Source organism: Drosophila innubila, assembly GCF_004354385.1.
Source record: "Drosophila innubila isolate TH190305 chromosome 2L unlocalized genomic scaffold, UK_Dinn_1.0 4_B_2L, whole genome shotgun sequence".
NCBI classification, from domain to species: Eukaryota; Metazoa; Arthropoda; class Insecta; order Diptera; family Drosophilidae; genus Drosophila; species Drosophila innubila.
In genome coordinates, this window is record NW_022995372.1 from 16,909,241 (window position 1) to 16,927,419 (window position 18,179).

The 18,179-nt window shown below is 36.3% G+C and overlaps 1 protein-coding gene across 4 annotated transcripts; it reads right to left on the minus strand.

The window, feature by feature from the left end:
• Positions 1 to 548: 548 nt before the first annotated feature.
• LOC117780540 (serine/threonine-protein kinase GA29083) lies at positions 549 to 17,597 on the minus strand. Of its 4 annotated transcripts, none has more exons than XM_034617103.1 (7): positions 17,498 to 17,597; positions 16,743 to 17,017; positions 3,681 to 4,380; positions 1,938 to 3,006; positions 1,433 to 1,578; positions 1,217 to 1,366; positions 549 to 1,150 (listed from the first exon to the last, which is right to left on the minus strand). In XM_034617103.1, exons 3-7 carry the CDS (start codon positions 4,377 to 4,379, stop codon positions 887 to 889), a joined length of 2,328 nt encoding a protein of 775 aa, XP_034472994.1. In that variant the 5' UTR covers position 4,380; positions 16,743 to 17,017; positions 17,498 to 17,597; the 3' UTR covers positions 549 to 886. The 4 variants fall into 4 exon arrangements, with proteins under 4 accessions (XP_034472994.1, XP_034472996.1, XP_034472995.1 ...); XM_034617105.1 differs by having other exon boundaries at positions 17,553 to 17,585; XM_034617104.1 differs by having other exon boundaries at positions 17,530 to 17,585.
• Between the last annotated feature and the right edge of the window lie 582 nt (positions 17,598 to 18,179).

Sequence of the window (18,179 nt, forward strand, 5' to 3'; positions counted from 1 at the left end):
AAATGGCTAAAACTATCAAACGACAGAGCTGATTTACAAGTGTAGTAGCAGTGCTGCCAACTGGGTTTAAAAAAGTCATGCCGCAACAAAAAACGGAAATCAATTAATCGATAAGGCACCCGCGTAACTTATAACTTTTTGACAGCCTGAAAATGAATTTAATCACGGAAAAATGTGGACTGGAAAATTCCCAAAAAAGAATAGTTAGACATGAAATTAAATCCACAGTAATAAATTCAATATACTCGTATATATTTCTAAAGTTTTATTATTGGTGTATAAATGCGCTTAATTATATTCTTTTTCTTTATATCGCGTTTTATCGTTTACATTACAAGTGCTAGCAAAACATAAATATACGTTTAAACTTTAAACAAAGCAAAATCATCCGAAAACATAATTAACAATTTATGAAAATATACACAACATGCATTTTTATTCATAATTTATAATCAATTAAAGTACTAATTAAAAAACACTTTAAAAATACCAATAAAATATATGTATGTATATGATGTATGCAAGTACCTTCCATTAAAAAATATATCTGCGTTAAATAAGAATATAAATTAGCGAACCGTAAACGGTTTCTACATTGGAATTTCTGAAAACTGTTCGCAACTTCATTGTTTGCCAGTCACGTTGTTATGTTTTCTTCATTTTGTTATAGATTATGTTGTTATCCTTACTTAACGACAAACTGTACCGTAGTATATATATATACGTCTGTGTGTGTGTCTGTATGTTAATATGTATAAATAATAAATTAAGGCCTATATAATAGCGCTAAATTACATAATACAAAAACTACCAGCGGCATCGTGAATAGGTGTGTTTAACAATTGATCAAAAAACACAGGACACGGCCACGTTTCATCAAATCCGCTTAAAATGTTTCCCACTGTCCACTTGTCCAAAAATGATCTAGTATATCTTCGCTGGTGAAGCGAACATCTGGATCCGACTGTAGCATATTGGCGATTAGATCGCGTACACCTTCGCCGATGTCCGACCAGTAGGGATCTGGAAATTCATAAACGCCCGAAATGATGGCATCAAATAGCGGCTCCTGTTGATTATCAGGTGCCACAAATGGCGGAAAACCACAGAGGAGTATGTACAATATGATGCCGGCAGCCCAAACGTCAATCTATCGCAGGAGAAACAAATCATTAACAAAGAGTCTACAATATGATAAAGTTATTCAATGGATTACCTTCAATCCGTAGCCCACTTCTAGCAGAATTTCGGGCGCCACATAGGTGGGTGTGCCGCACACGGCATACAGTGGTTCAGTTACCTCGCAGGCCAATCCAAAATCGGCTAGCTTAAGCTCCACAACATTCCCATGCTTGTCAAGTTCGACCTGCCGAAGAAATTGGAAATTTTAGTCAAAAATTTCATTAATAATTTTAAATCATGCGTAGCTTACAAGAAGATTTTCTGGCTTGATATCTCTGTGCACAATACCCATGGAATGTAGATAAGACATGGCCGAGCCCAGATGGCGGATCATGATACGAGATTGGTTCTCCGAGAAGCGTGTAACCTGCGTGATGGCATCGAATAGATCGCCGCCTAAAAATAAAGCATACAATTAAATATGTGTATATGATTCAAGATCTAAATTAAGGATATCGGAATGATGGCCCTGAAATGGACCAAAATATGTGGAACATGATTTCTTATTGCTCTTTATCGAAAGTATTGCCAAGGGTCAGCTACATTTGCTAAATTTTATGGTTAGTAAATTGTAAGGCATTTGAAAAAGTATTGACGCTGAAATGAACCGAATTATTGTATAGGAAATAATGTAAAGTGTCGAGTTTGGAATTATTAAAAATAAACTAAATTGCTTGTTCCTCTGTATCGCAATTCTTAGTATCTTATAAATGTTTTTTTTAAATGCCAGAAATGAGATTGCAAATTGCACTTACCACTCACATACTCCAGAACGAGGTACATGTTTGTCACCTGATCGACATCCATGATGAGCGATATGATGTGCGGATGCTGTAGCTTCTTCATCACGCGTACCTCCGCATCGATGTAGTGCTCCTTGCCCTTGCACTTGCTCTTGTCAATAATCTTGAGGGCATAGGGCAAGCCCGTCTGTCGATCTTTGATCCTTAGCACAACGGCAAAGTTGCCATCGCCAATCATTTTGCCCAGCGTGTAGTTATCTCGAATGGCGACGGGTAAATCGCCAATTTCAACGCCTGTGCTGTTAAGTAGCGACGCTTCAACATCCTCATCGGTGGCCTCATCACCGCCGTCACGTGGTCGTGTTGGTTCCGTTGGATATACCTTTTTGCTCTTGACCGGCATCTTCGGTTTGGGCCCCTTGCATGTGGTGCCCGCTGTGCGGAGTGTCTTGCGTATGGCATTGATAGCACGCTGCTCATCGGCTTCCAGTTTGAAGTCCTCGGCGGTGTTCACACGCTCCGTGCCATACGTTAAGAATACATCCTCCTTGCCAAAGAAATCGGCCAGTTGAGCGACCGAAACACCAGACAATGTAAACACCTTGCGCACATACCCTGTATCAAGTCGCACCGCCTGCGTGATGGCGGTCAGGACATGCTCGAAACTGGGACTGTTACGTTTGTTCAACAGCAAACGCATAATCCGTCGTGGCTTTGTGCCATTCCGTATCAATGTTACGATACGTGGATGCACAATGCTGTCCCGTTCACTGAAACGGGATGTGTTCAACGGACAACCATTTGTGGCAGCAGCACCACCACCACCACTAGCACCAGCACCACTTGCACCACCATTCGACACTGTTGCACCACTGCTGCTGTTGTTCAAGGCGCCATTCTTTAACGGTGAGGCGGGACGCTGAAGCTTCGCCAGACGCTGATTAGTCGATCGTCCATTGTTCGCCAGCGTCAGATTTGCCAGTGGCTGCGAACTGGTATTATACTCCACCTTCTTAAAGTTCTCGTTATTGCAGGAACAAACGTAGCTCTGTCCATCCTCCAGCTCATCAAAGGCGGAGATCTTAAAAAAAAATACATTTGAAATTTTTAATAAGTTTTATACGCGTTCTAAAGTTATTATAATTATTGGTGTTGCCTTCTGGCTTTATTTAAATTTAAAAATTAAAAAAAAAACACATCTGCGAAAATTCTGAATTTTTTAAAACGTCCTGTGCTCTTTTAAACTTTTTTAGTCGAACAACAAAAATATATGCACATTATTAAGTGGAACAAAAATTTGCATCAATACTGTTATCAAATTAGAATGAAATTATTATTTCACTTTAATAATAACTCAACAGCAGCTTCTATTCTCACAAGTTTAGTGACAGTCAACAGTATTAATAATTACTATATAAGCATATATTGCAAATAAATAAATTGAAAATTGTGTTTTATAACATATTTTTAACTTTCAAAATTAATTTCTTTAAATTCAATCAGTTTTAAAATCGTTCAATAAATTGTTTGACGTTTAAGAGATATTGAGATTGGGAAAGGAACAATAAGAAGTGATATTTTGTTGTTAGAGACTTAAAGAATTCCTGAATCTGGTAATTTTGGCTAAAATCGGACTACTGTCATAGAAATAAGCATTCACAACTAAATACAAAGTTCTAAAAGGATATCATATATTCGGCGTGCCGAAAATAGCTCTGGTTGATGCAGTTTGAAAAGGTGATTCCGTGTACTCACCTTTTTGCCGCACATGGTGTAGATGGCTCGCACAGCACCTGGAATCTTGACATTCTCTTCGAGCAGCCGTGTCAGATCCTCGTAGAGGCTCTCAAAGGATCGATATCGCTCATTGGACACAGGTATGGTGATGCCGGGATAGAAACGATCCCCATTCCGATAGAACTTAATGCGATGTGCCTTACGGGTCGGTGCCCGGCTGCTTGAGATGCGTTTCTTCAATTGTGCCGCTCCAGCAGCGCCCACTGTCTGAGGGCTGCCATTTAAGATGGGAACAGTGGCAGTTGCACCACCACCACCGCCAGGTGTCGCTGAATTGGTCGAAGAGGCGCCGCTTATTGAACCATTTGATTTGCCAACACTGCCGCTGCCAGTGAGTGAACCATTTAAATCCCTCAACTCATTGAAATCCTTTTCCAACTCGGAATTTGAACTGGCTGGACTATCGCAGTCGCGACTGTGATTTCCCGACTCCAGTTGTTTCTGTTCTGGTTGTGGTTGCTGTTGTTGTTGTTGCTGCTGCTTGCTCAGCTGCTCGAGAATGGCAGCTTCTGTGGAGGATTGCTTAGCGGATGAGGCGCCCGCATTGGCGGCACCCTTCTTCTTAGGCGTTCCATTTGGACTGGCGCTATTTGCTACCTGCAATGATGATAATAGGGCGGCTGTGCTGTGCAGGCTATTCACGGTTTGGACTTCCATGCTGAAAAATATATGAAACAAGAAATAGATAACTAAATATATTTAAGGCTTGTTTTTGTTTCTTGTTGTCTTCATCCACTTTATATTTATACAGATTGATTTTAGTCTGTTTTTATTTAGTTTTTATTTTAATATATACTTGACATCTTCATTTATAATTTCTACTTTTAATCAACGTTTAGTTCAAATGCTGCTGTCTCATGAGTGTGTGCTTATGAAAAATGTTTTCTCTCCATTATTTGTATTTTAACTAAGTACATATTTGTGTGTTCTGCTGACGTTTCTAGCAAAATACAATATCAAACAAGTCGAGAGAACTCGACTGTGAGAGATCCTGTACTCAAACTGTAGATTTGCAGCGGTTTTTCCAGAAACCCAATGAAATACGCACATTTATCTATTGATAAATTTAACAGACCCATTTGTACTTGAAAGTACAGGGTCTATAAATCAGCTCACAACAACAACAAACTGTAAACTGAAATCAGAAACAGAAACTCTAAAAGACAAACCGGTTTCATTGGCTCCGCTTGTAGACTAGAAAGTATCTGACGGATACACAAGCACAACGAGGCAGAATGCCAGCTGTAATTGCGCTAATTTACGTAAATTGTTTGCAACCACATATTTTCCACATTGAGAGGTTTGTTTGCTTCACTGACTCGCTGACTTGGTGCACTAGATTCCAATGATGACCCCACGATGTTGACCGATTTACCGTTAACTGAGCGGCATACCGTATAAAGTGCTGACTTTACGGACACCTCAACATCGAGCTAAACAATTTTGATATGACGCCATAAGGGCTAAGGAACCCGACAAAAAAGGTGAGAGAGACGATGGCGAGAAAGGATTAGAGAAAGTACATAAAATAGACACACCAAGCACATTAAACGGGCGTTCCATGTCCGTATCCATATCGATGTCCATATCGTAGAGCTCACTTCGGTTTAAAGTCTGTATGAGCTCAGACATCTTTAGCTAAAAGTTGTGCTTAACTTAAACTATCGACACTTTAAAAACAGTCTAGGTGCTTTAAAGACAAGTTCAAATGATGACTATAAAATGTGACAATTTTAAAGATAAATCTTATCAGATCTTACGGTAATAAATTAAAGCTAAATTTAATAAAGAAAACTAACCAAAACTTTACAAATTTAGGCAACTTTTTCTGCTTTGCACTATAAAAAAAATAACTTTTAAGAAAAATTGTGTTTTATAATTCAATTTAGAATTTTTACTAGTCGCTAAGGCCAAACAAGGCGAAAAAAAATTGATCAATTACCATGTCAAATTTCAACAGACTTTTTAATAAATTATACAAAATAAATATCGAGACAACAACAGGTGTCGGCTGAGGTTAAGTTGCCAGTTATGGATCTATTGTGCATATAGAATTTTATAGCTTGCTGTCACGCTATACAGTTGCGAGAGCAATCAGAAATCTCTTCTCTCACTGTCAAGTTCGTTTAAGCTCTGGCGCATCTCATTCCAACTCATTTAAGCAACGGCAACGGCAACAATAACCCAACATTCCACGTCACAGTCTGTGCAAATTATTGAAATTGTTGTCATTAAGCGATCATTGCCAATTGAATTCCAACTACGCCTGTGGTTCGTCTGGTTACCATCCACGTCCATAGCTGTTCAATGAGTCAGTTGCCTCCCCTGTCCCTGTCCCTGCCCCTGCCTCGAGTCGGTCCTCAAAGTGAACCATGGGTTATGTCAGCGCATCCATAAGTATGAGTATCTCACTTCTCACTCACACAACTCGGTGCTCATTGAAGCTCGTTTATGATTTTTTATATAAGCATTTTTATTTTTCATCATTTTTATTCTTCACTGGCACGTTTCGCCTTTTGCCCATTGTCAGTTAGTCGGTCCCATGTTGCAAGCCGTTGATATACCCTAACGCCCATAACGACTATAATGACTTTATCATCAGCTTTGTATTGAGTTTCCGGGTGTTGTATACTCTTCAATGAGGAAATTGAACAATGCAGCTGACAGCTGTTTTCTTGTACACAATATATATATAACTTTGTTTTTATTTTCGACTGATAAGTCATTAGGGGCACTTCGCATTTATAGGCTTGAAGAAAATATAGTTGAACTTCCCTTAATTAAATCACACTAAACTAGAAAATATACACAAATTTGTAAATTTTCTTTCATTTTACACAAATATATGTGCATTTTGCAACCACGACTATATCTACAAATAACATCGATAGCATTGTTCGATATCAATTATTGTCAAATTGAGTGTATTCAGTTTCGGTTATGTGCACAAAAAGGTAGTAGATTTATGTATTATATCTTGTTTTGTTTTATACATAAGACGTGTTGTGTTGTGCCTCTACCAAATCTCGCACACCTCCTCCCAACCACACTCACGTACACGCACACACACACACTCGCACACACTTTAAGCTTGATCGACGTTCAGTTTCTTGTGCTTTTTCGATGGGATTCGCGTGTCAGGCCATAAATTTGAATTACGATATTTGTTGTACGATTTGTTGTTGCTGTAGCTGTTGCCATGTTGCTGTGGCATGTTGCGGCAACATTTATGCCTGCCTTTCTCTTCAGCCAAATGGAAATTTATGCCCCAAAGTTATGACTGCTCCATTACCTCATTAAGGAGTGCGCTGTGTGTTGTTATGACGCCACTTTTATTTGGGAGAAGGCGTGTCTAGGACTTGAGTTGGTCTACAAGGGCGATGCCCAGATCCGCCAACAAATGCGCATAGCCACACAGGTAATTAACTTAATGAATGTCGCTGCCAATCCTCTAAAGAACCAGGCTCATTCGCTCGTTTGTTGCAAAAAGCTGTCGTCATCTTTATAAGCGTAGCTTTGCGGTTGAACTGAATACGTCTATCCTCTATCTGGCCTGGCCTGGCCTAATGCCGTGTTGTATTTGTTGATTTCTTGTTTTTGTTTTTGCAGTTGCGTTTAGTGCCAAGTGGGTCAGAACCGTTGGCCACCAAGTGCAGCGGTTCCCAAGTTGTTTCTCTTTTGTTCCATTGAGCATGACATTTGGCATTTTGTTTGGTTGCTCAGGCGACGACGACGACGTCAAAAAAAAAAAAAAGCCATTTGACCTTTTTCGCTGTGAGGCCAAAATCTCAAACCAAATTATTGAAAACGTAAACGATGACATTTGCAAATGCAATGGGAAAACTATGACAAATCAATGTCGCCGGCATTAGGGGTATTCACAGTGCGATAACTGCATTTAATAGCTTTTAGATACGCGTATCTCTTTTCTTTATAACCTTCAAGCTTGGAGAGCGTTCCTAATTGTGGGAAAATAAAACAAAAGAAACAATGCGTAATAATCAATTTAAACACTTTCTTTTGTTCACCTGCTAAGCAGCAGCTACTTAGCTCTATAATAAATTGAGTTTTTTTCTCTTTTTACAAACTTTTAATAACTTTTCATTTTGGATCTCGTTGCTCTTCGATTTACGCAATCAGCAGATACTCGTATCAGCTACAATTGGAAAGTTTCATAAAAAAAATAAACTAAAAACGTATTATTGTTATCATTGTCGGAATTGATAGATAATAGAGAGCAAAAAAAAGCTTTTAAATCGCATAGAAAGATACTTTAGAATAGAAAAAAAAAGTTCAAAATCTTTTTTTTATTTAAGTTTCTCTTTATTGAATGCTCATCAAATTCATGAGCAGCTTATTCAATTTCTATTCAACTCATGCAATTGATTTGTTTTCCCCAAAATAATAAAGCAGAATTAATTTTCGAAACAGCTGTGAAAATTGAAGCCTTCTAGTTCTTACCGTTTGAACAGTTGAAACACACTTTTAAAATTTATATCGATTACTTAAGCCACGATTTAAGCTTATAAGTGGCACGATAGTCTTATTCAGTTTGTTCTCATTTAGTGCATTTGATACTTTTTTTTTTTTTAATATGTTTTTAGCTATGATTCATAAACAAATGTAGATCAATTTACACGCGCCATCACGAGTCGCAATTAGAGCTTTAATTTTGTTGTTCTTTAAGCTAATAGAAACTTGTTTTAAATTTCTATGAAAATTGTTGATAGGTGAAAACAATATTGGTTGAAAGTGGAAAGTGAACATCCCTATGCTGAATGGAATAATAATAATAACCAATTGGAATCGTTACTACGTCAAACTAGAAATCGATAAGCCGCCGGCACAGGAAATATGTGCGTTGGCGTCGCGTTGAATTGCTCTTTGTTGTTGTTGTCATATCAGTTGACGTTGCCTACGCAGTCACACAGACATGGAGAAGACACCCTACCCAATTTAGAGCTACCCACTTGTACTAGCATTGAGTTGAGGACTCGACTTACTAAACAAAAAATTGCATTTAAATTTGAATTTCACTTGTCAAACAAACGAATAACAATAACAATTGCCTTAAATGGTTGCAAAATAAGTCTAACTATATGTTTATTATATTTCTGCCGCACATTCGCCAAACTTGGTTGACAAAAGAGCGAGAGCGAGAGAGAAAGAGAAAGAGAGATAGAGACAGACAGCTGAGGGGCACGCGTTTGTCTCTATTTATTTGTTCGTTTTCTTTTTTGTCTGGCCATTGAACAGGTGCGCCCCGGACAGCGAAAAGTCTCCGGTTGTTGCACCCAAAAATAAAAACTACAAAATCACAAAAATAACAACAATATGAAGAAGAAAAAAACCACAGAGACAACTGCTAAGAAAATAAAGCATCATAAAAGTTATGGCATATCGTGTTTAATATTGTTGTTGTTGCCAATTTTTCATAGTTCATAAAAGTTGTTTAATTAAGATTTACACGCACTCAAGCGTCAAATTAATGGGCCAACCAAATATGCCATGGAATAAAGAATAAGAAAAAGAGAGCTGAAGTGAAAAGCGAGGCCGGAAAAATGAAAATGCCACGCAATCGAAATGATCCACAAAATTATTGCATACACTTACACTTGGCCCCACAAAACAGCTGGTATAAGCAATTGGCAACGTAGAAGACTGATGAACTCTATTTAATACTTGTTTCTCTACATTTTTTGCATCTCCCTAGTAAATAATGATGGACATTAAAACTTAATATAGGGTTTAAAATGGGACTTAAACTATCGCCATAAATACAATGAATGGTGGATCGTTAGAAAACTTTAAAATCAATTTACCGATTATTTATATACATTATCAATGAAAATATGCAAATAGGGACTTCCTTAGTTCTTAGCACGTTTTTGTTGCTTGACACAATACAAAATGAATTTAAATGTGCAATGATTTAACTTTCCCCTGATTTTACAACTTACAAGAATAATTAAAAAAAAAAAACAACATTGACAACTATTTGCAGTTTTCAAGGTCCCTAATTTTTCCATAAAACTCCATTAAGGTCGTATAATATATTTATTATTTATATAAAATCAAATTATAGATTGAAACTTTTTTTTTTAACATTACGAAAGCCCAATATTTTTCTAAGTAGTTAGATTTTTAAGCAAATGAGTAATTAATGGTTATGGTTACTTGAAAGCTAGTCACAGGGTATTTCATAGTCTAGCATCAGCGAATGTTTTAGATTTACTTGTATTCTTTATGTGTTTTGCTTTCTTCCAACGACAAATTAATCAATATTTGGCTTTGTGCAAAGTAGATGGCAAAAGCTAGAGAACAGGCAAACAAGAAAATGGTCGAAATGGAAAGAGAAATAGAAATGTTGTGCGATGTTCCATTGAAAAAACAGGAGGCCATAAAATGGGAATGTAAGCGACGGAGTGGTTAGGTGAGGGGAGGAGAGGAGATGATGGAAACTGTTTTGGGGGCCTCAGGTAATTGTAATGAAAATTGGGACCCCGGCAAATTGTTGAGAAAGCCGCAAACGTGTTTAGTTTGCTGATTAGGCTATAAACGAAAATGGTATCAGAACCAGCAGGAAAAACAACAACAAAAAGAATTGGAAGAACAGCCCGCAACGTGACAGTTGCCCTTGGCAATGGTGGGACAGTCCGACAGTCCCGAGGGCCAAAAGATACGCTCAGACTTCCGACACTTGACAGCTGTTTTGGGGAGGCGGGGAGGTTGTGGGATTATAAAAGCGGGGAAATGCGGGGGTGTGGGCAGCTGGGGAATGCAACTTTTTTCCTTTCCTGTGCACCATGTGTTCAAGTGGCGTCGACACTTCAACATCCAACATTAAATGACGAAACCGGTCGAAAGTTAATCGGGCACAAAGGAAGAAACAATTCGACGGAGACACAACAACATTCGGATGCAATCCGCACCCAACTGACAAGTGTGAGATTTATGAGCGTTTTGTGCAAGTTTAATGAAGAAACAACAGCAGCAACCCTCGCTGTCTGGTCGGATCTGGTCTGGTCTGCTGCCAAGGGCCAAGGGTTAAAAGCCGCATACAACACAACAAACTCACAAGCACACGCACACATACATAAGTATAAAGAAAGGCAGACAAAGCTAATGCTCGTCAGCTTTCTGCGAACACCTGACACTCACTGCTCGAAAGTGCAGGAAAAACAAAGAAACAACACAGGGATGGAACAAAGTAACTGTAAATTGTACATTGTGATTAGTTTCGGCACAGTGGTAAAAAAGTATTTATATAAATATATGCATATATATATATACACTCATAAGCACAACAAATGGTTGTGTTTAATATATTTATTTTGATATATTCTTTTCCTGTTTTGATTTGAAACTTTTGAATATTTAATATATTAATAATATTTTATTTAATATTTTTGTTGTCTCTGACTTTCAATATTCAAATCAATCAACTTGTTAAAGCGTTTTAGTTACTATTCAAGTTTGAGATTATTGATTTTTATTTTTTCTCTTTACAAATCATCTTAAATGATATTGTTAGTTTATCTAAAGGCTTAACTAACTCAGTTGTGCCCCTTAATCTTAGTATTTATTTAAAATAATTTACTATATAAAATGTGACTTTAAGAAATATATTCAAGTTGAAATTAACGATTAAATGAATACATATAATGTTTGAACAGATTTTGTTGTACAGTCTTAAATCCCACTTAAGACAGTTAACAATTTTGAAATTCCTTTCTTTTTTAATCCACATCAGTGCAATCAATTTTTTTGCATACACAGGAAATGAATTTGATTGAACAATCTTAAAACTAAACTGCGTAAACAATTCTGTAGAGAAACAAATTTTGCATTAAAACTATGTGTTTCAAACTGTTTGAATTTAATTTATGAAGGGAAACTTTCTCACTTTTCTAAGAACTAATAGCCCTAAATATAAACTTTGGCCTTGCATTTTCCCTAAAAAGCGTCAACTAAAAGTAAAAGTTAAACTTTAGGGGTTCAACTTTGTTGAACAAGTGCACAAAACGGGTGTCGTCTAACGGCCCTCTGAGAGTGTTTGCCTAACGGCCAAGTGACAGTTTTCACATGTCTTAAAACGCAGAAAAAAAAAAAAACTTGCAAGAGTCGCCTACAAAATTGTAACAGCAGCAGCAATAACAACAACTACAACAACCAGTGTAACTCAAGCAACTTGCGCTGTGCAGACTACAAAAGTGTCCTTGAACTTTGTATCAAGTGGTTGGGCCGGTTTGCTTCTACTGGTCTTCTTGTCTTCTCTTTTGCCGGTACAGTCGAGCTTGCCTAACTCGAATCACTTGAATTGCAGCCAACTTACAAAGTAGACCAGTTCCAAATAAGGCGATTTAAGAAAATGTTAACATTATGGTAGTCATATGAGCTTCTGGTAACTCTAACATTATGTTATATGTTAGGCAACATGTTAGGCATTTTCAAAACCATTAACGTTAAAATGAAATGTTGCCACGCAGCTTAAATGTTGCTATGGCATGTTGCTCAACATGTTGAGAAAAAGTGCGTGCTTCTTTGTCTTCTTCGCATTTTCTCATTGCCATTTCTTATTATTGTTATTGTTTTTGTTGTGTGTTGTTGCTGTTGTGACCTATTAAATAAATGAAAATCGATTTGGCAGCTTTTCATGTTTAATTCATTAGCAGACGACTGCATACACGTGAATTCATTTCATTTTGGTTTCATTTCCAGTTCCAATTCCATCGCAAGGTCGTCAAAAAGCACCAAATAATAGAGTTGCCCACTTGAGTGGGGCCAAAAATAAAAGCAGATTAGAGTTATAGTAATTATTATTTGTTGTTGTTGCTAATATTATTGATGTTGATAGGCAAGAGCAAAACATATTTGAAATGGCACGCAAAGAGTAGAGAAGAGAGACGAGAAAGAAGGGAGAGTAGAAGAACATCTGTGTGCAGACCATTTGACATTTGATTATTATTGCGTCAAGCTGCTTTATAAACAGTAGCTACTGTTTCTTTACACCCCTTTCTTTCCTCTATCTACAGACACTTATCACTGCCTCGCTTTCTACTTGATTCTTGTTTCATCAGCAGATAAACACATGTATTTTTTATATAGAATATATGCAAATAAACAAGTGGAGAGTCGAAGGAATTTCATCGATTCACAATTGAGGGGATTTCCATCTTACTTATAATAATTCTGTATATCAATAAATTCCAGTTTTCATAAAGTTCCTTATGGAATACTTTCCAGGTCAAAGTTCTAAAGGAAAATGGTGAACAAATTTTGAATTCCATTTTTATTCTTGAAAATAATACTGCACTGAACAGCTCAAAATAGGTTACAGATCATTAAAGTCAAACTAATTGTTAAAAATGGCATAGATACCTTAAATCACTTAATTAAATAATAAAACTAAACATAAAGTAAATAAAATTTAAAAAAAAATAAAAAAAAACAAGTTTTTGGAATACAGAGCCAAAACAAATTTTTGTGTGTTAACAAATTTTTCTGTGGCTTTTTGTTGGAGCTAAAGGGCAAAGGGAACGTAATACTAAGTGTGACAATGATACATAGCATAATTATACATTGATATACCTTGATAACAATAATGAATAGTACAGTCTACCGCTAACACCTACACACACATTATGCGTATTTATAATTAATATCTGATTTAAACGATAAATTTAGTTTCTGTTCCACGCGTTTATCGCATTCAAAGGAATTAAAACAATATTTCTGCAAGAAAATGGAAGAACAAAACTCTAAACGATTTGCAGCTACTGTAAAGCCACAAGTAATAGCAATTATATTTATTTTTGATATGCAAGAAAGTTTCTAATTATTTCAATAGTTATGGAGGAATAACAAAATCAAATTTTCTAATTAACAAAGCCAGAAAAGCGGAACTTATTAGTTAATGCTACTTATTATCAATATTTATGCATTTGTAAAATGTATTCTAAACTTAAAAAAAAAATTTACTTAACTTATCTTACTGATAAGGGAATTCCATGTAAATTGTATTGTCACTGTTAACTGTAAATTGTTAATAGTAGTAGCTTGTTTGGCACATTTTGGGGAATTCTGCGAACCTATCGAATGTTTGGCTCAGCTCAACTAATTAACAACCTTATTTGCACACATTCTGTCGACTTTCTATTTAAAACTTTCCAAGCAAAAGGAAGACATTCAAATAAGATTGTTTGTATTAAATTTTCGAGTTGAGCTGCTATCAAAAATTTGCAAAATCGTTGAAGAAAAGAAAAGAAAATAAGCAATATTAAATGAAGCAACGGGTGTAATTAAAACAAACGCTTTATGCTATACTCAGTGAAAGTTGACATGAGGCGCATATCCGAATACCTACTGTATTTGGGTGTGTGTGTGTGGGCTTGCAACATGATCAGCAGCTGCTGATGAGAAATAAAGAAATAAAAACAGTTGCAATTCATTGAAATTCGAATCTGTTTAGATAAGTGGGTGGGAAGAGTGCAACTCATATTGGTGCACCATTTGGTTTTAAAACAAACAAAAAAATGTGCTAAAAGTCGCCTCACTTTGCATTGTTTATTGCTGCTTGTTGTTGTATTTTCTTTCTTTACTTTTGATATACGCTTTAGCTTAAATGTATGCTTCAGACTCAAGTGGTTGTCGAGAAGCGCTTTGAAATAGTATGCCAGTGTTGCCATACTTTAACAAGCAAAAGCAATTGGATTTAAAAGAAAAAAGGTGAAAAAATATCTAGATTTGCAAAAAAAAAAAGGAAACTTCAAATTGATAATTACCAAAAACAACGAAAACCAATTGCAGTTGTTCCTGTTCCAACTTTATTTGCCCTTAAAATATTTGTTGTAAGACAATAAAAGTTTTAATTGATTGAATTAAATTAAATTCATATATAAAATAAAGAAGGAGGCCCAAAATAATTATGAAATTAATATATTTATTGTATAGATTTTATTTTGTTGAAATTTGAAATTAACTTATGGACGCCAGTTTTGATGACTATGAAAATATCTCCGAAAAAAATCTCTAATCTTTTAGTAATTGTCGTTAAAATCACTAAAACTTTGTTTATAAATTTATAATAATAGCCAATGTAAAAAGTTATATTTTTTAAAATTAAAAAAATTACAACATAGTTTAATCTTATTATGATTATAAACTCATCGTAGCTAATCAATACTCATCCTGCAAATTTCTGTTTTACCTATAAATGTGAGGATATTTAAAAAGAATTCAGAAGTCTCAGTGTTCACGGTTTTCGATTTATTTTTATCCCACAATTGAACTTTAAAAAAAACCGTCAGATTTGACGGGGAAAAAAGCTGTTTTGGCAACACTGTAGTTTGTCAAGGTGTGGGCAAAAGAGGCAAAAAAAAAGGGGAGGGGGGACTTCGGCGTCTGGGGACAGGCATTGAACTGTGCGGTCAGTGACGTCATGTGGTTTGTTGTTGCCACTATATAAATTTGTACATGGCCAAAGCTAACAAGACTGTAATTTATTACTGTGGCGCCACCAAGGATTAAGCAGGGAAAAGAAGGAGACGTAGAAGAAGCGCATCTGGCAGTCGTTGTGATTCAACTTTGCTTATCACCCACACTTTTCCACTAAGCGTCAGGTAATCTGATCTCGAGCTCCCGTCATCATCATCATCCTTATCAACAGCTGCTCATTTTGTTAATTTTTCGCAGCATATTTATGTATGATAATCTTGCAGCATCTGTCTGTCATTTAACGCCATGATGCAACAAAGCCCACAAGACGCAGTCATGAAATGTTGCTAAATAAACATGCATATGAACATTCATGTTGCCAGTCACTCTGTCTTGATCGGCGTGTTTAGCAACATATGTGAATGTAAGTTGCTGGCAAGTTGCCAAATTTGGTTCGCGTTCTATGACGTCACAGTCGCCGGCTGATCAGCGTGTGGGTGTTTTATAAGCAATAATGTGTTCATTACTTTTTTTTGCTTTATTTTGTTTTTGATTGCTTTTCAGTCTTTTTTTTCGCAATCGTTGCGCTGTCATTTTTAATTGACTGTTTCGATTTATTTTGGGGGCTGCGTGCGTGGCACGTCATGGATAGTAGCCAATTGGCTGCGGCTATCTTATGCCATTTATCTTTCAATGGGTCGGGCAAGTGAAAGTTTTGCGAGAAAAGTTCATTGGCATTGTTGCTGTCAAATGATGCTGGGCAACAATGTTGACAAAGCAAAAGCACACATATGTATTCTTGCGATTAAAGGCGACAAAAGGCAAACGCCAATAAGCATGTTAACCGTTATGAATCATACAGACACACACAGTTTCACAAATATGTAGAAAACTTTCAAACTGTACAAAGCAAAGAATTCATTAAGTTGTGCTGTGTAATTAGAAGATACGCGCAAAGCAACGAACGCGAAACGTGTAGAAGGAACAAAAAGAGAGGTTGTCAGCTTGAAGATAACCACTGAGCAGACAGCAAGAGAATGAGAGGAATTGACTATAAATGTTGAATGTTTACTTCTGATAAGTGGCGCAAAATATTTATAAGAAAAAAAAATACTTTGCAAATAAGATATCTTAAATAAATTAATTATTATTGGTTGCGGTTTTTTAAGGCAAAAACAAGTTCGTTACCAAAACCAGAGATTGTTGCTGCTTCTTATTAATTTGGGCAAGAGACTTTAATAATGGCATTCCTATATTCGATTTCAGGTGTAACAGCTAATAAGCCATCGATATATTCACTTCTTAAAATCCCAGTTATATTTTTAGCCAAAGTGCATTTCTTGCATTGCTGATTCGTCAGTGTGACACACTGACTTCGACTACGCAACTTCAGCTGTTATTATCAAAGAATGCGGCTTATCTGTCTTACACTCACATACACACACAGTACGCACACACACAGTAACGCATACATAAGCAGTAAATGCTTTTTTCTTTTCTGCTGCCTACATTTGTTATTGTGCTGCACGGCAATGTCAAGTTTTGCAATATTTTCCATGCATTCATTATTTATGGGGGCCTTACCTTTTTTAATAAAGACAACGACGTGAAGTCCGTTAAGCCAGCAAAGCAGTTTTTAATTTATTTTTTATTTATGCTTTTGTTTTCTTATTGCTTTTTTTTTATTATTTTTCGGCTACTTATTTTCACAACATCTGCAGGCAGAGACAGAGTTGCGCTCTCTCGTTGTGGTTTGTCGTTGGTGTTGTTGTTGTAATCGTTGTTGTTGCCGCCTCTACTTTACTCCTCACTCACAATCACAAAACACATGCACAACTTGCGATTTTGTTGGCCTTTAGCTGGAAACACAAAATAGAGAGATAGAGAACATGCTATTTTGCAATAATACTTGAAGCTATTGCAGCGCTCTTATTTTACTGTTTTTAATCCAGTCTTTCTGTGCATTTCACTTTGGTCGCGCTTTAGCCGTCGACAAGCGTCACGCCCACCTCACACGACCAGAGATGAGCGAATTAAATTGTGTACCTGTGACTTTTCACAAGTACTTAAAAACCGAAAGTAACAGACATTCAACTATCTTCATTTGCCAATTTCTTTTCGATCGAAACTTGTCACCGATGTGTGAAAAGCACAATCACAAGTACAATTGACACAGTGACTCAAGAAATCACAATATCGCTCATCTCTAGCTAACACTGCAAATAGAAGATTCGCTTTGTCTAGCTCGTTGTATTTAACACTCTTTTCCACTTAGAACTTGTGTTTAAGAAATCACAACGATTAATATTAATATTTTTCACACAATTTAATTTATGTACTTGATTAAATGCCAAAGATAAAAGAAAACTACACCGCTCAAGCAACCGTGCGCACCATAGAAAACCCGACCGACTGCTGAGTTCCCAAATATAGTTTCAGTGCTGCTAACTTTTTTTTTAGTAGTCTTGCACTGTTGCCAACTTAGCTAGTTTATAGCTAGATTTGGCTATTTTCAGAATTCGTTTGCTAGAAAAATTTCAAAATTGCTATTAGCTGGAAATTTGGCTATTTTAAATATATAATCAGCAAAGTTTTGCTATTAATATTTTTGGTAAAACTGTGCAAATCTGACCACAATAACAAATTTAGATGCTCTTTAGACAGAAACAGCTATTGTTCCCCCTAAGAACTTGCCGGAACTGGTGTGGAAGATTGCCACCCGGTGAAAAGGCTGCCACTCTGCAAAATTTCCAGATCTGGTTTGATTTCTGGTACTTAAAAAAAACAAGTACATTTCCAAAATTGGGTGATTTTCATTTTTCCCATTTTTTTATGCTAGTTTTTAAAATTTTTCCAACACTTTTGTACAAAATTTTCTCGATTTTTTGATATTTAATTTTTTTCAGAATACAATTTTTTCCCAATTTGCTGACGAACTTCAAACCTTCATTAAAATGTTTACCTTAATTTTGTCTAACTTCGAATTTTAAATTTTCATCAAATTATTAATTTATTTCAAAG

Excerpts from the sequence above, each read along its gene's own strand:
- LOC117780540 (XM_034617103.1), bottom strand. The coding sequence starts at position 4,379 with ATGGAAGTCCAAACCGTGAATAGCCTGCACAGCACAGCCGCCCTATTA. Across the intron at positions 3,007-3,680 it reads ACACCATGTGCGGCAAAAAG|ATCTCCGCCTTTGATGAGCT; the intron begins GTGAGTACACGG and ends TTTTTTTTTAAG. Across the intron at positions 1,579-1,937 it reads CGTTCTGGAGTATGTGAGTG|GCGGCGATCTATTCGATGCC; the intron begins GTAAGTGCAATT and ends CTTTATTTTTAG.